General features: G+C 43.0%; 1 protein-coding gene across 2 annotated transcripts; it reads left to right on the top strand.

Annotated features, from left to right (window-relative positions):
• The first annotated feature begins 3,385 nt into the window (after nt 1–3,385).
• KCNG3 (potassium voltage-gated channel modifier subfamily G member 3) lies at nt 3,386–25,058 on the top strand. 2 transcript variants are annotated; one of them, XM_065402154.1, is made up of 2 exons: nt 3,386–4,008; nt 24,413–25,058. In XM_065402154.1, exons 1-2 carry the CDS (start codon nt 3,386–3,388, stop codon nt 25,056–25,058), a joined length of 1,269 nt encoding a protein of 422 aa, XP_065258226.1. The 2 variants fall into 2 exon arrangements, with proteins under 2 accessions (XP_065258226.1, XP_065258225.1); XM_065402153.1 differs by having other exon boundaries at nt 3,386–4,041.
• Nucleotides 25,059–25,510: the final 452 nt, after the last annotated feature.

The raw sequence follows: 25,510 nt of genomic DNA, 5'->3' as shown, positions 1-25,510 counted from the left end.
ACTCTGTATTACGTGTCATATTAAAAATAACTAATTGATTTTAAAATATCATCTCATGTCATCAAGTGATCCACTGAGGAAAGTGAAGTTTGATTCTTGTATTCCCAATCTCTAATCATCCTTCTGCTCCTGCAATACATCTTGTTTGTAAAACATATTATAAAGCCATGTTTTCCATGATATAGTCTCTAGACTTCACATTCCTAGCCATTCCTCTGTACTCATGTCTTAAAGTCGTATTATTTATATACTGCTCTGTGAATTAGCAGATAAAGTGCTAAAGGGGTTATACAATGTATTGAAACAGCATTTAAAATTACAAAGTTAGGAATGATTGGGTAAATCATTATCAACATGAATATGCTAACTACTATCATTTGCAGCTCTTGAAACTATTTTTTAACCAGACCTTGAGCAGTTGCTCCTGAAAGTGTGAAATACAGAGGCATGTACCTTAAAGAAAAGGTGAAGAAGGTTAGTACAGTGATTATTACTTATCAAATAAACTGCAAGGAACCTTTAACTAAAGTCAGCACTTGATAGTAAAAACCTTTCCAGCTACATGAAAATAGAAACTAGAGTTTGTTATCCCTGAAGAAATCTAGAAAATGAATTTATTGTGGGACAATCCATTGATTTGTATGCTTGACTACTTTTTTTTTCACTCTGCAAATTAACAAAGAAAATTGGCTCTTACTATGACCTCTAGTGGACAAAATGCAATCAAGCATAAAAGTGACTTATCTTACAGAGACAAGGTGGGTGAGGTAATATCTTTGGGTACGTCTTCACTACCCGCCGTATCGGCGGGTAGCAATCGATTTATCCGGGATCGATATATCGCGTCTCGTTAAGACATGATATATCGATCCCCGAACGCGCTCACCGTCGACTCCGGAACTCCACCAGAGCGAGCGGCGGTAGCGCAGTCGACGGGGGAGCCGCGGCCGTCGATCCCGCGCCGTGTGGACCCCAGGTAATTCGATCCAAGATACTTCGATAGCGTAGCTGAAGTTGCGTATCTTGGATCGATTCCACCCCCCCGCCCAGTGTAGACCAGCCCTTTTATTTGTACAACTTCTGTTGGTGAGAGACAAGCTTCTGAGCTTACACAGAGCTCTTCTTCAGGTTTGGGAAACTTAATCAGTGTCACAACTAAATACAAGATATTACATAATTCTTCCCAGTAGTAATGTGGAAATTTGATCTAATCTGTCACCTATCATATTGTAGAAAGATGATAGAAACTGATTAAAATCAATAGCATTTATTTTATGTCTTTGAAATCTTTTGTTACTGTAGGTCTATTCACGTCTTCTTTTTTTAACCTTTATAGGTGTCCTACAAACATCAGCTGTCAAGGTAAACTGATAGTAACAAAACAAGGTAACCCATAAAAACAAATACATATATCAGCAGCAGTAGAAAGATGCAATAGTAAACCAATGGTGTATTTTGTTCCTGATGTTCCCTTTAGAAGTACTGGATCCTGCCCAGATTTGGCATCAGTTCTGAAGAGAGATACTCACTTGTCCTTCCTCTTGGACAGAAGGAGCCAAATTCGGTAATACCTGGTGTAAACTGAACGAGATGGATAGAGTTATACCTTGGATGAGCTTATTCCAAGGTGCTTAGATGCTGATGAATATGTGCATCACTTAGAAAAAATCAAGGGAGAGGAAAAATAACGATCCCCGTACTAAATCCCAAACCAAGAAACTCGGACAGGCTCATCATCATCATTGTGCTGTAACAATATGTTAAAATTATGTTCAAAAGGACAAACTCATACTGAAGGCTGGGCAATTAAGTAAGACATGTCTTAGTAAAAACAAACAGTCTATACTGGTATAACAAAAAACAAGGAAGAAAAATGAAGATAAATAAAATCAGCGCATAAATACTATCCTGAAGTGGCTATAAATAAAACAGCCAGAAAGAATTGAGGCGTTTGCACTGTTTTCTAAATTATGCGTGTGGGTCTGCAAGAGGACAGACAGAAGATAAGGATGAGGAAGGAATGTAAGCTCCTAACCATGACGTGCATCGGGCACCTTAAAAAGAACAAATGCGTCAGAATTCAGAAATAATGAATCCAAAATATTGTTGTCCCCCCACCCCAAATCCTTAAACCTGTGTAGGTGTGAGCGCGCTCTGCCCACCCAATTCCCATCCCAGCGAGGCACATCACCTCTAATATGAATGTAAAGATACGATGCAAACAAACAGCGCTGGTTCCCAGCCGTGTTAAACAAGCAGTGGGTAATGTGGTGATCAAACGTTTCTGCTCCAGGGACTTTTAGTCACTTTGTTGAATACAGAGAGCTCTTTGCAGGCAACTTCTCCAAAGTCTTTGTACGCAGAAAGCTGCCAGAAAACAAACGTGTTCTTGGTCCGAGTTTACAACCTCCCTCTCTCCGCAGGCTGCTGTGCAGAGTCTGATGGAGCCCAAGTCATCACCTTTGCAAAAGTCGCGGGCTCCCCCTAAATCCACCCACTTCTGTTTTCCACCCTGCTCCGCTGCCTGAGGAAGAAGGCGAAAATGGTATTAAAGCTATTAGGGCCGAGTGCAAGTTCTGTCCTTGTGAAATATTAATGCGCCCGTGAAATGGAGCTTTTAGCCAACTGAAGTGCAACCATTTGGCAGGCAAGCGCCAGGGGGGATCCCAGGAGGCTGGAGAATAAATGACCAGTGATTCCCTGGGAGCCGAGCGGGGAGGGGCTGCGCCCGAGGGCGGGAAAGGGAAGGCGAAGGAAAGCAGCCGCTGGGTGAAGTCCCCCTGAGCGGCCGCCACCCCCTGGCGGCTCGGGATGGAGGCAGAGTCAAGGTGGGAGGCAGCTCCACTCCCTCGCTGTGCCAGGGAGGCAGGAGGAGGCGTGTCCCCTCCCCGCCGCCTCTTCCCTGGCTCCGCGGAGCCGCTCTGTCTCCAGCTCGCCTCCGAGCAGACAGCGGGCGGCGGCAGCGGGGAGAGCGGAGGAGGCAGCGGAGCGGGGCTCTCCAACTTGGCGGGGCGTTCCCCTTCCTTCCTGGCCCCGCGGCGGCACTATGCCGCCTCCGCGGGCCGCCCGCAGCAGCACCCGGGCACAAGGAGCCCCGACGCCCGGAGCCGCGCCCAGCGGGCTCCCGGGCTCTTCCTCCGCGCCCCACTGAAGCGACAGCGCCCAGCTCCGGGGCTTGCCTGAGTCTCCCTCCACCCCGGGGCGCGGGCAGCCGCCGGCTCCGAGGGGGCGCACGCCCTCTTGCCGCGCCCAGCCCCAGGGAGCCGAACCGCAGGAGGGGCGCGGGGACCCTCCTGTCCCCGCCCGAGGGGGGCATCAGCTGGGGGCCCCGAGCCGAGGCCAGCCAACGCCTCTTGCGCCCCCCCCCCTCCGCCCCGCGCAAGCCATGAACTTTGGCCGGGGCCGCTCGGTGGTGTTGAACGTGGGGGGCACCCGCTACTCCTTCTCCCGCGAGGTGCTGAAGGACTTCCCGCTGCGGCGGGTGAGCCGGCTGCACGGCTGCCTCTCGGAGCAGGACGTGCTGGAGGTGTGCGACGACTACGACCAGGAGCGCAACGAGTTCTTCTTCGACCGCCACTCGGAGGCCTTCGGCTTCATCCTGCTGTACGTGCGGCACGGCCACCTGCGCTTCGCGCCGCACATGTGCGAGCTCTCCTTCTACAACGAGATGATCTACTGGGGGCTGGAGTGCTCGCACCTGGACTACTGCTGCCAGCGCCGCCTGGACGACCGCATGTCCGACACCTACACCTACTCGGCCGACGAGCCCCCCGCCGGCGACGGCGGCGAGGACACGCGGCCCCCGGCCGAGCCCCCGCCTGCAGCCGAGGGCAGGAAGTGGCTGGAGAGGATGAGGCGGACTTTCGAGGAGCCCACCTCGTCCGTGGCCGCCCAGATCCTGGCCACGGTCTCCATCCTCTTCGTCATCGTGTCCATGGTGGTGCTGTGCGCCAGCACCCTGCCCGAGTGGCGGGCGGCGGAGAACCGCAGCGTGGAGGAGCAGAGCAGGTACACAGCAGACTCAGTGAGGGAGCCCTCCGGGTAGGACGAGTCACTTATTTTCCCACTGTCCAGTCCGGTGTGTCCAGTCCAGTGTGTCCTGCCGCTCATCCTGACAGTTAATGACTATCAATTATTGAGCACTTAGTTAGCAGTAGCACCGGGATACTCCACCCTCAGCCCCCAGGACTGACAGCCCAACACAAGAACCAGCCCTGAAACTCCCCGGGGAGGGAAACGCCTGCCTGGTAGGGTTTGGATCGGAACCTCCTTGTACTAGGCACTATGCTAACTCCCGAATAAAAGACCCCCTACCCATGAGCTGACACTGTAATTAACAATTCCCTCATCTGTAAATTAGACGGCTCTGAATTTCAATATTTATTTATTATAGTGGAAACCTCCTAAGTAACACAGGGGAGCCTTGTAGCTATTCTTAGCCTAGAAAGAGGGGGGCAGATTCTAATCTCGGTTACACTGAAATAAAAATGGAACAACTCCATACCAGAGTAGCTGAGATCAGAGTATAGCTCATGCTCTTTATAGTTGTATTAGTCTTGAGTGGATCCTGAAACCCTTTTGCCCACCAATAATCATAACCCATAGGAGTAATCCTTTTTAAGTCTGTGGGACTCTTATGAGTAAGGATTACTCAAGTGAGGAAAGGGTGTAGGATTGGTCCTCCTAAATGGAGAAAGGCAAACTAAAACCCTAAATTTTAAGAAATAAATTTATTTTGCCCATTTTTTAATGTTTAAAAAAATTAAATGCAATATATATTCCATAAATATACTTACAAGGGGCCAGTCCTCCAATATATACTGTACACAAATGCCCCGCTTCTGCAAGTTCTTAAGTATGTGAGTAACTTTACAGCCCTGCATCCTGGCAGGACCAGATTCTATACATAGACTCATAGAAGTTAGAGATGGAGAAGGTCTGTTAGAGAAATGATTCTGTCCCCTTACAAGTGTATTATATAGTGTCCCAACAGATATTTAAATTGATGCCATACATTACATTTGATCTTAGCCAAAACATATTTAAAAACATTAAGGTTGTGAAACAAAGACATACAGAATTGATATTGTGGCTTTAGGGCTCAATCCTGCAAGTCTTATAAATATGAGCAATCCTTATTGGGCTTGATTCTGATCTCACGCCAGTGTTAAACTGGTGTAACTCCATGGATGTCAGTTATTCCTGATTTAAACCAGTGGGAGAAAGGACTCAAACCCACAGATTTTAATGGGCTCTCTCTCCTAGGTAAGAATTACTCATCTGAGGGAGGTTGACGTAGAAAAAAAAAAACAATTTTTTTTTTCTGTTCCTCTTTGCTGATGGGGGATATTTGTGTGTCAGCAGAAGTTTTCATCCTCCACAGTTCAGCCTATCCTGCTTTTCTCTATAGTGAAATCATCTTGTCATTATGAAATCAGTCTGTTGCCATAGAATTAATTGGTATGTGATATATTCTGCACTAATAGTCAGATTCATTCCTTGGAAGTATGTTCATGGTTTCCATTGACTTAGATATATGCGTGCAGCTCCAAGTTCACTGTAACTGGGCCAAAGACTCACTGCAGGATCAAATGGGGGTGGAAATGCACTGAGCTGTTGGCTCCTGTTTAGATACAAATACCATGAGTAAAAATGAAAAGATCTATATTTAAGCTTGATATATGTGAAAGTTTCCGGCGGTTTAAAACCTTGCCTTTAAATTGTCCCAAATTATTTCAGATATCTCCAAAGAGTAGATACTTTGGGTGATTTTTATATAACAAACATTTACATAGATACCTAACAGATAGAAAAAATATGTGCTGACACACCTAGGCACTATTGACTTTATTCACAATAATTCTTGATGGTGTGCAGGTCAAATGTAAAGTTGTTGCACTTACCTAAATGAGTTTTTATTTACAGCTAAGCATTGCAGGTTTTATACTTGACTTTTAAACAAAACTTAGTATCCCTTCCACAAAAATGCATGTATATAACATTACTCACCAGGGTAACCTTCTCACATGTATAAGTATTTGCAGGAGTGGGCCCTAGATACTAATAACATACAAAGTGGCCAGTACCTGGGGAAGAGAAGGGAAAAAAATATTGAAGAGTGGTCTGTAAATAACTGGAAAAAAACAGTATCAGTGGTAGGTTGAGAACTATTTGTGCTGGCGCATGGAATTGCAAAGAACTGGCCTACAGGATAGGGAATCAGGGTTGTGCTTCAACAATCCCTATGCTGCTCTTGGAGGAATCTTTACTATCTAGCCAATGATGTAACTTGGTTCACTTGAGATATACCTTTATTTATATATTATTGCTACACAGATGTAATAGTTTAACACTGAACACATTGCAAATGGGAGCATGTTCTTCCTCTGGTTGCCACCATACTTATAGGACACTAGCTGAGGTGGCATAGTTCTTACATAGAGTGGCTATCATAATTATGCACTTCAGTACTAAAAAACTCAGGCGCTGGAAGAATGTGAGTTTAAGGCAGAGTTGCAGCTAGTGTAAATCATCATAGGCACGTTGACTTCAGTAAGCTTGTGACAGTTTGCACCAGTTGAGAAGCTGACCCTGAGAGCCCAATCCTGCAAACACATGAGTATTTGTTACTTATGTATTTCCAGGATCAGGCCCCAGCACAGAAGGTTTACTGCCTTCCTGCTTTCTTACATTTGAATTTCCTTGCTTTCACTGGTATAGTTACAATTTAACGTTATTTACATTTAGAGCCAGATTTTCAAAAGAGCTCAGCACTAAAGTTTTCCCATGAAATCCAGTATTTTTTGAAATGTAAGTATCTGCTATGTTTTTAGTCTCTAGTATGTTCATTAATAAAAACTATTGACCTTTTATCAGTGCTCTACCTCCTCTTAAAAAGAAAAAACAAAGAACAAAAAACACAGTGAAACAAAAACTCCCATTAATTTATTTGGTATGAGGGACAAAGAATTAGCAATATTATATTTTTCTCCCCGCACTGAGCTGGTGACTATATTTCAACAATAAATGGAGATGTTATTTAAAGAATTCAGAAATAAGAATCTTTTCATCTTCTTAGTGTATGCACAACGTGCCTCAAGTGGCACATGACCAAGATTCATCACAGAATGTGGTCCACTGGTTGGATCATTGTCCAGGCCGGGTACTGAAGGGGAGCGCAACATCCCTCCCTCACCCCCCCATTTTCATAATGCAAAAGATCAGATGGCTGCAAAAGTCCTCAAGATTGGCATGTGAAAGTTAAGGTCTATCATATGTCTGGCATTTAGCACAACTTTTTTTCCCTCCTGGATTTCACAGCAAATCAATTGCCTCAGCCTTTAAATTCCATCAGTAAAGTTTAAAAAAGGCTTAATTATTTTTAATATCTATTATAAATTACCTTTTCATTAGCTTCTAGGATTTCCTGAAATTCTACTGGACTTTTAGGGATGAGTCTTGCAGTCCTTTTGCAGAAAAAAGTTCCCATTTCAGTTAGCTGAGGAAGGTCCGCAGGAGTAAACCCATTGACACAGTTTTAGGACAAGCTGTGTTTTAGACTCTTTCCAGTGTCTTAAGCACACTCCTCAGATGACAAGCTTTTCTTCCTATGATCCCATCTCTGTTGAACTGGATCTTTGGGTGGCAATCCCCTGTTTTACAAGTATTAACTACAGACCCAACTGCGTTTTGGGGCCTATATAAGCCCTTTTCCTCTGGGGACCTGTGACCAGCAAACTGATTAAACAAACTTCTAAACGAATCATTATTCATCCATCCAAAAGGTACATAGCACACAGAGCAAAGGGTAAAAACAATAGAGATCTGTATATATGTTTGTGTCTTTCTCAGAGCATTTCCATTAGTGTCTTCCCCTAGGCAACTACTGACAACCCACCAACAGGTAAATTAAGGTTCATATGATTATATTTATAAATTATGTGCTTAATTACTTCAGTCTCTACACCCATACGTTGTTAAGTGCATCATCTTGCGCAACACTCCTAAGATCTAATTGAAAGGCCAACTGAAGTAAGTGGAAAGACTCCCATGGACTTTCACTGGGTTTGGATCAGGCCCCTAGTATTTAGGATATCTAGATTAATCAGGGAGTGGGAGGTAGTTTATCTCCTTGGATATTTCATTATATTCTGGGGGCTCTCTCTTAAAAAGAAGATGAACAAGATAGCTAACTACCAGAGAATTTACTGCTTTTTAAAAATAAATTAACACATACAATAATTGAAATTAACTTTAATGCCCACTCATTTGTGTCAAAACCTTGCTATTCCCCTCCCAATTCTTTACCTGCACATTCCTTATACATTTATAATGTTTCATTTTAAAATGTGCCCATCCTGATTTAGGCATCTATAAACTTTTTATAAAACCATCAGTTTAGAATCAATGTTGTAAGAGAGAGACCCACTCTCACACATTAGTAGAATAAGCTATGATGGTTACATTTGGCCTGCATAAAGTAATTCTACAGTACAACAAAGAGATGCACTCTGTTTTCATTGGAAACCACAAAGCTTCATTACGATTTTTCCCAGGCTATTTTTCAATTTAAAAAAAATAATTTATTTCTTGGAAAAGGCACCAGACTGGTCATCCTGGCAAGTGAAATGTTATCTACAGAGCAAGTAAAGTATGGACAGAAGCCGGGCAAGCTTCCCTCAAACAGCCCTACCAATGAGCCTTGACCCCCTTCTCTAGGCAATACCACTAAGAATGATAGAGTAGTTCAGTCCACAGCCTATTCAGTCCTCTGTCTTTATGGAGACTGTTAGTAAGAGTGATGTCTACTAGTGCCAACTGACACCAGTTTTGTGTACATGTTCGGATGTGAGCACCCATTCACAAGAAAAAGGACTGAGATCAACAAACCTTTCACGTGGTCCTCTGAACAGCCATCAGATGAGTTTTGGTCATGATCATTTGGGTCAACATGTGACCCAGTAGTAAAAAGCTCTGTATTCTATCAATCCCCTGGAGTCAGGTTCCCTTAAGTTAAAGCCATATCATAGCCTCTCACTTCTGGGAGGGAGATAGAGGGCCTAGGAAACTCAGGGAGAGTCACATAATGGTCCTCTCTTAAGGAGAGGCATGGAGTATGAGAATTCCAAATCCTGCCGATCCCAGAGATTTGCAGGGAATGGGGCTTCTGGTTTGCAGAGAGGCTGCCCTCCATGGGGCTATTCCTAGGAATGAGGGAGTAGAAGTACCAGGGCCGGCTCTACCATTTTTGCCGCCCCAAGCAAAAAAAAAAAAAAAAGCCACCCAGACTGTGCCGCCCCAAGAATGGACGGAATGCCGCCCCTTAGCTTGTGCCGCCCCAGGCGCGTGCTTCCTCCGCTGGTGCCTGGAGCCGGCCCTGAGAAGTACATAGCAGAAGTTATTACTGAAAACATTTCGCACAGCAATGTATTTTGTGACCTTGCTCTCCTCCTACCTGGTACGTCCCACTCCTCAAGGGAGAAGAATTGTTCCAGGACTTCCACAGGCTACTGGGGAGCAGACAGCAGCAGCCCCAGTCTCCCCTTCTGATGCTTTTGGTGATTTAAAGTCCTCCTCTTTGTTCCCCTGTGTCACACAGCAGATGGGTATTTAGGGTCCTGAAAGTTTTTGATTTGTGGACCCATCTATAAACTGATCCTGTGTATGACACTGAAATGAGTCCATGTGTCCCAGACTCAGTCCTCCACAGACTCTTCTCCCTCTCCCAGACTCTGTACATCTCTTCTCACTCCTTTCCTCCTAGGGCTTTCTCTCTGGAGGACCAGTGTCTCTTAAACCACTGATCCTTGGGGTATCTTCTCTGGAGTCTCTCTTCTCCCAGGCTAGCTTCAGGAGGGCAGGTCTACACTAACCCCCCAAGTCGAACTAAGGTACGCAACTTCAGCTACGTGAATAATGTAGCTGAAGTTCGAAGTACCTTAGTTCGAACTTACCTCGGTCCACACGCGGCAGGCAGGCTCCCCCGTCGACTCCGCGGTACTCCTCTCGCCGAGCAGGAGTACCGCAGTCGACGGAGAGCACTTCCTGGTTCGACTTATCGCGTCCAGACAAGACGCGATAAGTCGAACCCAGAAGTTAGATCGCTCGCCGCCGAACTACCGGGTAAGTGTAGACCTACCCGGAGTCTCCTTTTCCCCAGCTGTCCTCTCCATTCAGGGACAGTCCCACAGCATAAGCTTTTTCCCACAGAGCAGAAACTCACATCTTCTCACATATGACTCCTCTTCCTAGTGTCCTGCAGTCCCTCCTCTATACGAATCACCTAGTCTGGTTCTCCAGCTAGGTCTAATTCTTAATTACCTGTCTCCCCTCCAAGTGCCACAGAATGGACTGATTGGGCTTTCTGTCTCTCCTTAATCCTGCCTCTTCCAGTCCTGTTTGGAATGTACCCTATCACAGAGCCATTACAACCTATTGTGCCAGTAGGCTGTTGTGCATGCTCATTCTCAGAACTATTTCCCCAGGAAGAGATGCCCTCCCCCCCAACCTTTTCCACATACTGAAATCATGGTTGAATGTGTAGAATGAAAACCCCAGTTAGTAAGTATGTATAACTTCTGCTTTCCTAAGCACAGTAAAACAAAAATAGCTTCTTTTCTAAACATCACCTATCATCAATTACCAGAGGGCATTTGTTCACATTATAAAATAGATCTCTGCAAAATTTCAGTTAAAAAACTTAAGCTGTGTTTGAATCTCAGGAACCCAGAAAATACATTTGAAACCACTAGTGTTTAGTCTCCTACCCTCCCAGAACTTCAGAACACCAAACACATTTGTTTCCAACATTTAATAAAAAAGAAGAAGAACTCCTTGACAGGCTAAGATCCAGTTTGTCATGTTTTAGCCCCAAACACCATTTTATAGCTAAATTCTAAACTGCTTTATATATAGAGGGCTGTGACTGGGTAATGTAACTACATACATCAATTTAAATATAGGGACATGAATGCCTCTGTTATAACTGACTTGTCCCATGAGACATTCATACAAAGGTCCATTCAGACAGGGACAGATTGTAGCTAGCCCTGTGTGCGGGTGCACCAGAGGAGAGGGTGCCAGGATCTGACATGTCCCCTTGCATCCTCACATGGGCTGGCCATAATGGGCATTGGCAAGATCTGCTCAGGACTAGGTGCTGTAAACTTCTACAAAGTGGGTAGGGAGGGATGGTGAAGAGCTAGAGTTTCCCCATCCCCAGCAGCAGAGCTCAGAAGACAACTGCAGAGCAAGTGCACTCTGTACTTTCTTTAGGCACAATAACTGAACCCCTGGGAGCTCCAGAACGCATTTTGCCTTTCTTAAGGACAGCACCTATTGGGAAAAGGGATCTTGTTACCACTCCTAATGTGGGGCTGTGATCATGTATGACACAGTCTAGCCCGTTCAGATATACTATCACTGGCAAAATGCAGAATTGAAAGATGTTGATAGGAAAGCTTTGAGAACACAGTAAGTCGAGAATTCCCAACGACTTTACAGATTCTGGCCCTGATTCTACAATACTTGCTCAGGCAATACTCCCATTAACTCGGAAGACATTATGTGTGGAAGTCACTGGGAGTTTGCCTGAGCAAAGACTTGACCATTGGAACCAATGCTTTGACATTTTTCTAGTTTAATGCTGCTTTTATGTGGAAATAAGATTTTAGGAGCAATTTAGGCACAAATGGATGTTGACGGACTTTAATCACATATTGTCTTGTCATCTGTTTTCTTCTTGTGTCCTGTTGACTGTGTATGTTTTATTCAGAAGTTTAATAGATGATAAAGCCACTCCAGTGAATTCTTTTTTTGAGATTTCAGCTAATTTCTTGGAGAATATTATAAAAAAAAGAAAATTACCAGTTTAAAAAAAAAGAAGAATTCACAACTGAAGGATGCTTTGTGACAATTCAGAATATGATTACTTTACTAGTCTTGTTAGTGACTTTAAAAAAGGCATTTCCAAAGCAGTCTAAGCCAGTCTATATGTAAAATAGGTTATTCTGCTAGGGAATTATCAGTCAGAACAGAAAATTAAACAAAGTGATTGGTTTAGAAAAAGAGCTACGGAGGACTGATTTTCATTTCACAGACAAAGAACCACATTAAAAATAAAGCTGAGGGTCTTATTTGAAAACTGATAAATACCTAGAGATTTTGCGTTTTTGATGAGAACTAAATTTTCATTGTGTTTAGGTACAAGCAGGGGTCGTTGACACAATAGAAGATTTTACATACCATCTGTGCTGGAATATCTAGCCACTGAATAAAAATTAGGGTTCAGCATTTTCTCTGAATTTCTCAGATTTTGTGAATTTTTGAGGGAGCATTATTTTATGTTTGTTTAAAAAATATTTTCTCAATTTTTAATGGTAGGTTGTTTTAAAACTGAAATGAAGAAGGGGAAAAGCCTGCTAAAAATCTTGGTTGAAAACATACGGAGTAGATGCTGGTTTGCCTAATGATATCAACATAAAGTCTGTGTTGTAAATATGTATTCAAACTTTTAAAACTTACATGTGATTTAAACAATGGACTATAACAGGGGTCGGCAACCTTTCAGAAGTGGTGTGCCGAGTCTTCATTTATTCACTATAATTTAATGTTTCACGTGCCAGTAATATATTTTAACGTTTTTAGAAGGTCTCTTTCTATAAGTCTATAATATATAACTAAACTATTGTTGTATGTAAAGTAAATAAGGCTTTTAAAATGTTTAAGAAGCTTCATTTAAAATTAAATTAAAATGCAGAGCCCCCCGGACTGGTGGCCAGGACCCGGGCAGTGTGAGTGCCACTGAAAATCAGCTCGAGTGCCGCCTTCGGCACACGTGCCATAGGTTGCCTACCCCTGGACTATAACATATAGTCTATCAGGTGAACATATAGTGAGGCAGTTTTAAAATGTATATGCTTTATTTATCCTCTTCCACCCTGTCTCCTCCTCCATTAAAAAAGAAGCAGGGTATTTGGCATAAGAAAATATCCCAGAGTATTTTAAGAAAAGTGAATACAGAACATGCTGTGTCCTTATTCTTCCAAGTGAATGCATCTTAGTTGGTTTTAATTTCATATTAAATGTCAAAGATAATTAGGCCATATTAAGGGCTAGTTGCTAAATCTCAATTTTCTTAACTGATGCTATTTATCTATTAATGATACAAGTAACAAGTAACAAACAATGAATCATTTAAGGCAGAGTTACTCAATCTGAGGCTGCAGAGCTAATATGTAGCTCTGCTGAGTCCTCATATAGGCGGTAGGTCTGATCATCGCATTCTTCCTACTCTGCCTGGTTTCAGGAGCACCAACTACCTGTCCCCAGTGACACATGTGGGATAGGATGGGACAGGATGGAACAAAGCTATTGGAATTAATCTATGAAGGGGGAGGAGAGAATGGTCGTAGAGAAGAACCCCATCCTTCCTATCAATAACCAGGAAATGGGGGAAGGGAAGGGAAATGGGGGAAGGGGACAAAGAGAAGAACGGAGCCTTCTTCTCAATAGCCAGGAAATGTGTGGATGTATGGGGGGGGAGGCGGGAAGGGGCAGGTAAGATGGAATGATTGAAGCTGGGCTTTGGAGCTGTGCTCCGGCTCCGCTCCACCTCCAGGCAAAAACCTGCAGCTCCACTGCTCCTGAGCTGCTCCGCGCTCCAGCTCCAGGCTCCGCTCCAAAGCCCTGGATTGAAGCTATCATATTGATTGGAGGGAATGTCACAGCTAGAAAACATGATATCCTGATTTTACTTCACCATGCTTATAATATAAGATCAGATGAAACAACCAGAGCAGCACAGTATGCAGCAATTATTTTGTAGCTCTGCAGTTCAATTCTGTAATAAAGTGACTCCTGTTTTTCAAGATGGAGTACCACTGATTCCCTATGCAGCTAAAAAGCTGTTTCTGTCGCTTGTTCTCCAAGTGAGCTCCACAAGCCTCCCGGCTTTCACATTGTTTCTCATTGTCTCATTGTCTTCAGAGAAGTATCACTCCTAGCTTCTGGATATGTAATATCTACTTCATAGGGCTGTCGATTAATCACAGTTAACTCACACAATTAACTAAAAAAAAAATCACGATTAAAAAAATTGATCACGTTTGATCGCAGTTTTAATCACACTGTTAAACAATAGAATACCAATTGAAATGTATTACATATTTTTGGATGTTTTTCTAATTTTTCAAATATACTGATTTCAATTACAACACAGAATACACACTGTACAGTGCTCACTTTATATTATTTTTATTAAAAATATTTGCACTGTAAAAATGATAAACAAAAGATATTGTATTTTTTCATACAAGTACTATAGTGGAATCTCTTTATCGTGAAAGTGCAATTTACACATGTAGATTTTTTTTTGTTACATAACTGCACTCAAAAACAAAACAATGTAAAACTTTAGAGCCTACAAGTCCGCTCAGTCCTACTTCTTGTTCAGCCAATCGCTAAGACAAACAAGTTTATTTACATTTATGGGAGATAATGCTGCCTGCTTCTTATTTACAATGTCACCTGAAAGTGAGAACAGGCATTCACATGGCACTTTTGTAGCCAGGATTGTAAGATATTTACATGCCAGATATGCCAAACATTCGTATGCCCCTTCATGCTTTGGCCACCATTCCGTAGGACATGCTTCCATGCTGATGATGCTTGTTAAAAAAAAATGTGTTAATTAAATTTGTGACTGAACTCCTTGGGGGAGAATTGTATGTCTCCTGATCTGTGTTTTACCTGCATTCTGCCATATATTTCATGTTATAGCAGTCTCGGATGATGACCCAGCATGTTGTTCGTTTTAAGAACACTTTCACTGCAGATTTGACAAAATGCAAAGAAGATACCAATGAGATTTCTAAAGAGAACTATAGCACTCGACTCAAGGTTTAAGAATCTGAAGTGCCTTCCAAAATCTGAGAGGGATGAGGTGTGAAGCATGCTTTCAGAAGTCTTAAAAGAGCAACACTACGATGCAGAAACAACAGAACCCAAACCACCAAAAAAGAAAATCAGCCTTCTGCTGGTGGCATCTGACTCAGATGATGAAAATGAACATGAGTCAGTCTGCACTGCTTTGGATCGTTATTGAGCAGAATCTGTCATCAGCATGGACACGTCCTCTGGAATGGTGGTTGAAGCATGAAGGGACATATGAATCTTTAGCACATCTGGCACATAAATATCTTGCAATGCCGGCTACAGCAGTGCTATGCGAACGCCTGTTCTCACTTTCAGGTGACACTGTAAGAAGCGGCCAGCATTGTCTCCTGCACATGTAAACAAATGTTATTGTCTAAGCGATTGGCTGAACAAGAAGTGGGACTGAGTGAACTTGTATGACATTGTTTTATTTTTGAATGCAGTTATTTTTTTGTGCATAATTCTACATTTGTAAGTTCAACTTTCATGATAAAGAGATTGCACTACAGTACTTGTATTAAGTGTATTAATAATACCATTTCTTTTATTTTTACAGTGCAAATATTTATGATAAAAATAATTATAAAGTGAGCACTGTACACTTTGTATTCTGTGTTGTAATTGAAATCAATAGATTTGAAAATGTGGAAAACATCCAAAAATATTTAAATAAATGGTATTCTATTATTGTTTAACAGTGCGATTAATCGTGATTAATTATTTTAATCACATGATTAATCACAATTAATGTTTTTAATCGCTCGACAGCCCTACTACTTCAACATTCCTTGGCCAACTGTAATTGACCTTATCCTAGGACTTCACCAAACAGGATCATCATGCAGGGCAAATGGGATCATATAAATTTACATTGAAAGGCTCAATGGAGCCTAAGTTGCATCCTGTAATGACCTATGGCAGCCATGGGTCAACCCAACTGGCTGACACAATGGCAGTGAAGTTGAAGAATAAGAATTAAGATGCTGCCTTTAGGTAAAGTCAAAAGCCAATCTATCTTCCTGTCATAAATATAAAGGGAAGGGTAACAACCTTTATGTATGCAGTAACATCAAATCCCTCCTGGCCAGAGGTACAGAATCACTTACCTGTAAGGGGTTAATAAGTTCAATTAACCTAGTTGGCACCTGACCAGAAGGACCAATGGGGAAAGAAGATACTTTCGAATCTGGGGGAGGGGGGAAGGTTTTGTTTGCGCTCTTTGTTTTGTTCCCTCTCGGACAAAGAGAGAGATCAAGCAGGTAACCCTGCTTCTACTGAAATGATACATCTAAAAGTACAGAAATTGTAAGTAATAGCAAGGAAATGCGTTAGATTATCTTTTGTTTTAGCTTGTGAATTTTCCCTATGCTAAGAGGGAGGTTTATTCCTGTTTTTGTAACTTTGAAGTTGAGTCCACAGGGGAATCCTCTGTGTTTTAAATCTTTTTATTACCCTGTAAAATTACCTTCCATCCCGATTTTACAGAGGTGCTTCTTTTACTTTTTTCTTTATAATAAAGTTCTTCTTTTAAGAACCTGATTGATTTTAGTGTCTTAAACATAAAGGGTCTGGTCTGTACTTTTATTAAAGGCAATTGGTTGGTATATTATTCTCAAGCCTCCCCAGGAAAGGGGGTGAAAGGGTTTGGGGGGATATTTTTTGGGGGGGATAGGACTCCATGTGGCCCCTCCCTGAATGTTTGTTTAAATCACTTGGTGGTGGCAGCAATACCGTTCAAGGACAAGGAAATTAATTTGTGCCTTGGGGAAGTTTTAACCTAAGCTGGTGGAATATAAATTTAGGGGGTCTTTCATGCGGGTCCCCACATCTGTATCCCAGAGTTCAGAGTGGGGAGGGAACCCTGACACTCCCCATCTAATTGTGACACACAGGGTAGTCACTCACATCCTAGCAGTGTAACATTTAGAGAGCTAGGAGGTAAATTCTGCAGGGGACATGTTCCCAATAGGTGCTGTCAGAACAAGAATGGGAAGTGGGAGGCAGAGAGTTCTTTTCCACATTGTAGTCATGAAAGAACCCTTGGTACATTCTGCAGGGGTGCCAATTCAGGCCAAATTCCTGTTCAGGCAGTTACACTGTGGAAAAGACCTCATCTCCTTCCTCCTCGTTTTTATTCCTAGACTGGAAGAGAAAGATACGTTTCCTGCTTTTTCAACTCCCAATTGATTTCCCATGAATTAGACCAAATGAAAAAAATATTCCTTCTGTGCCTGCAGATGAGACTACTGCTGTCAATAGCTGGTTTAGCACTTCAGCAAACTCTGGTTCCAGGTGCTTAGCTAGTGACTTCCACCAGTTCAGTGGTGTGACTCTTTGCATTAAGAAATGAGCCAATCAGAGCTCAGATAGGGAGAAGCTATAAAATAGGAGTATGTGACCATCTAGGCTGGTTTAGTGGATGATCTTGATGAGATACATGATGGCGTCTCCTGGAGTAAGAAGCTAGATCCCAAATCCTGTGATGACTGCCAGTCTCTTGTGCCAGTCTCTTGCGCACAGTCCCTGGGTCTCCCACACACTCAGGCCCTTAATTATTTATAAAGCTTGACCTGAAAAGTTAGATTCCTTTCCCCTGATTCTTTCTTTATATAGAAAAGCAGCCTGTAATGTAAAGGTTTCGATAGAGGCTCATGGACTCAGCATATTTATTTTTTATTTAAATTTTTGAGAGATTATAGTGAATTTAGGCCTCCCATAGTTTGTATTAAAATCAGATTTCATTTTAAATAGGTTTATTTAAAAAAAAAAAAAACTTACTATAATTTAAATAACAAAAATCTGATTTAAATTAGAAAAAAAATCTTTTTTTCCCCCCAAAATCATCGATTTTTATCCACCCTGCCCAAAAGCTACATGGGGTCGCTGGATCAATACCAACTCACAGGGAAGATTCCACCAAGACTAGAACCTACCGTTCCCTAGATGTTCCACATCCAAGTATTGACCCAGCGAGACCCTGCCTAGCTTGTATACAAGAAAGAATCAACATAACATGCGCATGGCCTCAGGAGGAGCTATCAAGTGGAACTTTTTTGGATGTGCAAAAAAAAAAAAAAAGCTCTTTCACTTAAATGTTGATTGCCAAGGGTCAGAGCCACAACATAAATCCTGGAAAATAAATCCTAGAAAATGGATTGGAATGTAGTTTTGGGCACACTTAATAATGTACATAAATTCTATATCCACAGCTAGGAATTTATTATTATTATTATTATTATTATTTATTAAGATCCCAGCCAGCTTACAACCTGTAAGCAAGTGCAGACTCTGTCAGAGTCTGCATTAGGATGATTTGTATTCGTTTGCATTTGCTATTCAGGGAGAGAGGAAATGGTCACAGAAAATTCCAGAGACACAGTTTTTCATTTTAGTGTGGAGCATGGGAGAGATATAAAATGATATAATATTTTTGAAGGAGTCCGTGTTCCTTTGCCAGCTCTCTTCTAGCAAAATAATAGATTATTTTTTCCATGGTATTAGATCATGAGCGACAAATACTACTTTTTAAATCAGGAAAGGAAAATACATAATCTATTAACTAAGTTCAATAATGTCTTTATGGCTGCATATAACACTGCTCTACAGCCAAAATGCTTCTGCAATAAATGTAGTCAAACTTTACTAACTCTGGGTCACTGAGAACGAAAATGATGCTTAAAATTGTTGATTGGCTCTAGTTTTCAAGATATGCTATTGGGTCAGTATATACGACCCTTGACTTGGGAATGGTGGAGGATAAGTGAGTTATAAAGGGAAGGGATCTCAATTTAAACCAGAAATGACTAAAATACATCTTTGACTGGATCTATGAATAAATCTATGACTGGGTTTGGACAGTACTTGCTTTTTAGGCAAAACAATGAATGATGCAATCTGAAGCTGGTATTGCGTCACACATGATATGAATTGCATCATGTTATTCTTAGAAGTCATGGATGATGCAATCATAACGAAGGTAACATCACTCTGCTGAACAAATTGCCCTATATCAGCTCTAGAAATCATACAGTGTCGTGCTCTCTTATTTGTCAGTGTTTGATTTTGCAAAGGGACACATTTCTGTTTAGCCAAAGTGAGCAGAGATGCCTCGTACTTGTGTGAACAGTGCAGATAACTTCTGCTATGTTTGTGGTGAAGTGACTTTTGCATCACAAAAGCGCAGTATAACCACTATGGTTAAGAAAGCCTATCACCTTTATTTTGGCTGCAAAATTGGAGATCAGGACAAGAGGTGGGCCCCACACATATGCTGCCACATTTGTGCAACAAATCTTTGCCAGTGGTTGAACAGGAAAAGGAAATCTATGCCTTTTGCAGTACCAATGATTTGGAGAGAGCCAACAGATCATACCAGCAATTGTTACTTCTGCATGGTACCTCCAGTTGGGAAAGGTGTGTCAAAGAAGAAAAAGTGGACTGTGCATTATCCAAACATTCCATCAGCTATACGCCCAGTACCCCACAGAGAAGGACTGCCGGTTCCTGATGCACCAGAATCATTCTCACTTGAGTCAGATGAGGAAGAGGAAGAGGATGAAACTTCTGGTCCTGAACCATCAATGTCACAGGACCCACATTTTCTCCCATCCTCCTCCTCTGAACCACACCTCATAACACAAGGTGAACTGAATGACCTTGTCAGGGATTTGGAACTACCCAAGAGTAAGGCAGAGCTGTTGGGCTCCAGACTACAGCAGTGGAATCTCCTGGCAGGTGATGTTAGGGTTTCCATGTTCCGTGACCGTCAAAAGGATCTTGTCCCATTCTTCTTCATGGAAGGTGATTTTGTAGCCTGCAACAACATCGATGGTGTGATGGCAGCCCTCAACATCGTTCACGATCCAGATGAGTGGAGACTGTTCATTGATTCATCGAAGACGAGTCTTAACGCTGTTTTACTGCATAATGGCAATGTTTTGCCATCAATTCCAGTTGGTCATGCAGTCCATATGAAGGAAACCTATGACAACATGAAACAACTTTTGAGGTGCATAAACTATGACCAACATCAGTGGCAGCTTTGTGGCGATTTGAAGGTTGTTGCTCTCTTGCTTGGTCTGCAGACTGGATACACAAAGTACTGCTGTTTTCTCTGCGAATGGGATAGTCGTGCAAGAGATTCCCACTACATCAAGAAAGATTGGCCACTCCGACAGTCATTGGAGCCTGGGTGGAAAAGTGTTCAGCATCCACCACTTGTTGAATCAAGGAAGATTTTGTTACCACCCTTACACATCAAGCTGGGTCTGATGAAGAATTTTGTCAAGGCCATTGACAAAACACAAGCAGCTTTCAAGTACCTCCGTGGAAAATTTCCAAGGTTAAGTGAAGCTAAGATAAAGGAAGGTTTCTTTGTTGGTCCTCAGATTCGTGAACTTCTTCGAGATGATGCATTTGACCATGCACTGCGTGGCAAGGAAAAGACAGCATGGAAAGCCTTCCAGTTAGTGGCAATACATTTTCTCGGAAACAACAAGGCAGACAACTACAGGTTGTTGGTGGAAAACCTCCTCAAGGCATACAAAAGCCTTGGTTGCAACATGTCACTAAAAATAAATTTTTTTGCACTCTCATCTAGATTTTTTTCCACCGAACTGTGGAGCAGTGAGCGACGAGCACGGCAAGCGATTTCACCAGGACATTGCAACAATGGAGAGAGGCTATCAGGGCAAATGGAGCCCATCAATGCTTGCAGACTATTGCTGGACAGTGACAAGAGATGCTCCATTTAATGAATACAAGAGACAAGCCAAGAAGCGCCGAGTAGACACTGAATAGGACTAAACTATGTACAGAATAGTTTTTTGCCTTTTTTTCATAATAAATTTTATTTATATAACCCTTTTGCTGATTTGTAAAGTGTTACATAAACAGGACAGGTGAAATATTATCATGTAAAGCAACCATAAACACATGAAAAGACCTAGGTTTACAATTTATGATTAAAACTCTACTATCTACACAATATACATAGACATAAAATGTAAAAACTTAAATATCTTAGAAAAGTAGCCAATCAGTTGTTTTAATTGTCATATTTGAATTCAGCACATCAAAATACATAATAAATAGCATATTTTATCTCTGAAGCAGACGACTTCTCAAAAATTGTAGACCAGTGTAATCTGTGCATTTCTGTGTGTTTTGTTTTGAGAGAACACTGAGGTCTGAACTGAACTGCCAGATGCTATAAACCTAGGTTTTTAAAAGTGGAGATTTTGTAGATGTATCTAAAAGGCATCCTTATAACTTATGTTTAAGGCAATCAGTCACTATTAAATAAACAGTAACATTACCAGAAGCTTCAGATCGTTTAGACAACAAGTCCTTTTACTTTACTGGACTATAATTCTTAAGAGAAAACATTTTGATTTATGTGGGTCTACACATTAAACAGGGCCGTCCCTAGCCATTTAGGTGCCCTAAGCAGCCCCCCCGTGGGGGAGCTGTGTGGGGCACCAGACCTGCCCCCCCCAGGGTCTGAGAGGCAGGAACTGTGGGTGGGGGAACTTTTGGGGGCCCAGAGTGGCCCGGGGGATTAGTGGCGGGCTCAGAGCAGCCCGTTCTGCTTCCCTCGCTCCGGCCCCAGACATGTCGCTTCAGGGGAGGGGGCTTGGGGAAAGGGATCCCCGCCCCTGCACTCACCGGCAGTGGCGGAAGCGGAGCAGCCCGGCCCCAGCCTGCTCCACTCTGCCAGCTCCCAGCTGCGGTGCTCCGCTTCCCGCCGCCGGTGAGTGCGGGGGGGGACCTTTCCCCAACTGCCTCTTCCCCCACAGCGACACGGCTGTGGCCGAGGCAAGGGAAGAGAAGGGATGCGGAGCGGGCTTGGGCCAAGTTGCTCTGCTTCCCACCATAGGTGAGTGTGGGGGGCATCCTTTCCCCAACCTCACCGGCAGCGGGAAGCGGAGTGCCGCAGCTGGGAGCTGGCGGAGTAGAGCGGGCTGGCGCTGGGTTGCTCCGCTTCCTGCCGCTGCCGGTGAGTGCAGGGTCGCGGGGGGAAGAGGTAGAATGGGGGTGGGCCGGGGGCGGAGCAGGGGGAAGGGTAAGAGGCAGGGCGGAGGGAGTTGTCCAGGGCCCCACACTCCCCTAGGGACGGCCCTGCGCCTTGCAGTGCGTGCAGACCGCAGGGGGGCCGGCCGAGGGATGGGGCTAGTGCTGCCGCGTATGCAGCACACAGCTGCCTAGGGTACCATGAAATTTGGGGCAATTTGGTGCCCCAAATTTCATGGTGCCCTACGCAGCTGCGTATGCCTAAGGACGGCCCTGACATTCAACTTTTCTAAGATAAATTAAGTCAATGTATTCGTATAGACCTTATCTGAGAGAAAGGCCCCTAACTCATAGATGCTTCATGGGCCTCCCTGGCTATCTATGCAGATTCAGTGGCTGCCTCTGACTGAATGGGTACTTACCTCTTGTTAATGGTAGCATTTAGTTTATAAGGCAGAAATTATTCCCTTGCTATTGCCTGACCATTACTACCCCCTCCATTTTTGAGGCTGGGGTGTCTCTCTTTTGTTGGGAAGAAGGACCTGCATTGAAAACCAATCCACAGTGGCTAATGGAACGGATGAGTTTCAGAAGGCTCTGAAGAAGAATATTATCTTTCTAACAGACCACTGTCTTAGGCTTTGTCTACACTACTCAGCTTTTAGCAACATGGCTGTGTGGCCACAGCCGTGCTGCTAAAAGTCATGCAATGTAGCCGCTGTTTGTTGGCTCTCCTGCCGACAAAAAATGTCCACCCCTGAGGAGCGGGGTTAGCTTTGTCGGCAGGAGAGCACTCCTGCCAACAATGCGCTGTTCACACTGTCACTTGTTGCGGCAAAACTTTTGTCTTTCGGGGGGCGAAGGGGGCGGTTTAACACCTCTGAAAGACAAAAGTTTTGTTGTTCAATTGCCAGTGTAGACATAATCCAAGTGGTTAAGAGAAACATCAGCATGTGGGCTAGATTCCATGCTATGCCTCTCAACAGAACTGGTTCTCTAGCAAAACAGGCAAAATCTTCTGTGGTTGCATTTCAGCCTATAATGCTTGCTAGGGCTCTGAAATTTTTTGGGCACATACAGACTGTTATCTTTGAGTTACAGTTTGTTCTTCCTGTCTGGTTAAAGCCAATGCAGGGGTGTTGGCACAATTGTTGGGGCTGATTTCCAGTGCTTCCATGAAGCATTATCTTTTCTTAAAGTAATAGTTGGATACTTGCTTAATAAGCCATCGCTTGGCATGGACAATCTCTCCAAATATTGCTCCATTCTGGATCTCCAGTAGTGGTGAAACAACTCCAGTAAATCTAGAATTTTCAAGTCTTTCTGACTTCCATCAGTTGGGTTTTAGACCTCTTATGGTACTGAGACTGCACTGGTCTTATTGGGTTTTGAGTTTCTGAAGGCAATAGATGAAAGTGCTTGCGAGATGGGGAAAGCGATGACAGAAAATAGCAGATATTATATTAGCCCTCTTAATTAACAAGATATGCTCATGATTAATTTAATAAGAGGGCATGTTTCCACCTGCAGGATATCATACCGGATCCCCAGCAGCTACTGGATACCCAGAAACAGCAGTTGCTATTTGTGCCTTCTGCTGGCCCCAATTCAGTAAAGCATTTAGCATTTTCTTAAGTCTCGCTGACTTCATTGGGACTTAAACATATGCTTAAAGTTAAGCCCATGCGTAAGCACCCTTCCTGGACAGGGATACTTCCCTGCATCTGGGCCGTTTGTACTTGATAAGAAGGTTGTGCCCTTCTCTTTCAGATGTGGTCCTCACCATTGACTTGGTTACTGTGAAATTAGGTTATTGCAATGCACTGTACATTTTTAAACCCTTTAGAAATTTCAGCTAGTGTAGATTGCGGTGACCCCACTTGTAAAACAGGAGGTTGAGAGCAAACTTGCATGAGCTACTTTCCCTAAAAGTAGAAATTTCAAATTCTCAATGCTCACTGTGGGGTTTAATTTTTGTGGCCCAGGCCAGCAGACATGGCTTTCTCCTTAATAGGTTGTTCTGCTAATGAGTTGCCACTCCATAGCTTTTGGTAGGTTTGATAGCTTGCGAAGTATGGTGATCTTAAGCTGGATAGGGACCTAGAGTTTTAGTTTTAGATATGAATAGCTGTCTACATTATTTTAGACATTATCCTGTAGTGTTCCTGACTTTGCAGAAGTATCCTCACATATTGGTAATGTTAACAATTTGTAATTCCAACAAAGCATTCACTAAATGAATTGCAGATATAATCAAATCCTTATCAGTAATCAGTTCTGAGTTGTACTCACTGTAGCCTGGTATTATATTTACACAAACAAGCTCAGAATAAGATAGTGTGGCTCACCATTTGGCACACCCTCCACTAAGGCTCTGAATTAATATCAATTTAGTAATGTCCACAGACAAACCTTAATTAAAATGCTCATATAGAATTAAAATGCTCCACTTTGTTTCTTTTGACAGGATCATTGAAGCTATCTGCATAGGCTGGTTCACTGCAGAGTGCATTGTGAGGTTCATCATCTCCAAAAACAAGTGTGAGTTTGTCAAGAGGCCCCTGAACATCATTGATTTGCTGGCAATCACTCCTTACTACATCTCTGTGCTCATGACAGTTTTCACAGGGGAAAATTCTCAGCTCCAAAGGGCTGGAGTCACTCTGAGGGTTCTTAGAATGATGAGGATTTTTTGGGTGATTAAACTTGCCCGTCACTTCATTGGTCTTCAAACACTTGGTCTGACTCTGAAGCGTTGTTACAGAGAGATGGTGATGCTTCTTGTCTTTATTTGTGTTGCTATGGCAATTTTTAGTGCACTTTCACAACTCCTTGAAAATGGGCTGGACTTGGGAACAAAGAATAAGGATTTTTCCAGCATCCCTGCTGCCTGTTGGTGGGTAATAATCTCGATGACCACGGTTGGTTATGGTGACATGTGCCCCATCACTGTACCTGGAAGGATTCTTGGTGGAATTTGTGTGGTTAGTGGGATTGTTTTATTAGCATTGCCTATTACTTTCATCTATCATAGCTTTGTGCAATGTTATCATGAGGTCAAGTTCCGATCTGCTAGGTACAGCAGAAGCCTCTCTGCTGAATTCTTAAATTAATGAGTGCACCTGCTTTTTGTAATAGTACTTGCTAAGCTTTGGTGGAAGAGGTGATGGTTGCTCCCTGTGTACACCCATCTTGCTGGATGATCTAAGGAACAGCATTGTCATCAGCCTTGAAGGATGTCAGTCACCATTCTCATCTAAAGGCTGACTACCTGCTTTGGGCCCCATGGTAGGGAGTGTGGATGGGGATGTTGAGATCTGAGAGGAAGAAAATGGTAGCTTCTAGAACAACAATGGGACTGGAAAGTTCTCAAGACCTCATGGGGGCTGGACTTCTCTCTACCTATCCAGACAACTACACACACAAATCATGGGCTTGGTACCAAGAGAGATGAAGACCTGCAACTCAGTGGGAGTTGCAGGTACTCACTACTCCTCATACTGATATCCCAGAGCCTTCCAAGGAAAATATAACAGATGTCATTCAAATATTTAAAATCTAAAGG

This window comes from Emys orbicularis, chromosome 3 (genome assembly GCF_028017835.1).
Source record: "Emys orbicularis isolate rEmyOrb1 chromosome 3, rEmyOrb1.hap1, whole genome shotgun sequence".
Classification (NCBI taxonomy): domain Eukaryota; kingdom Metazoa; phylum Chordata; order Testudines; family Emydidae; genus Emys; species Emys orbicularis.
This window is presented reverse-complemented; position numbering and strand designations above follow the sequence as displayed.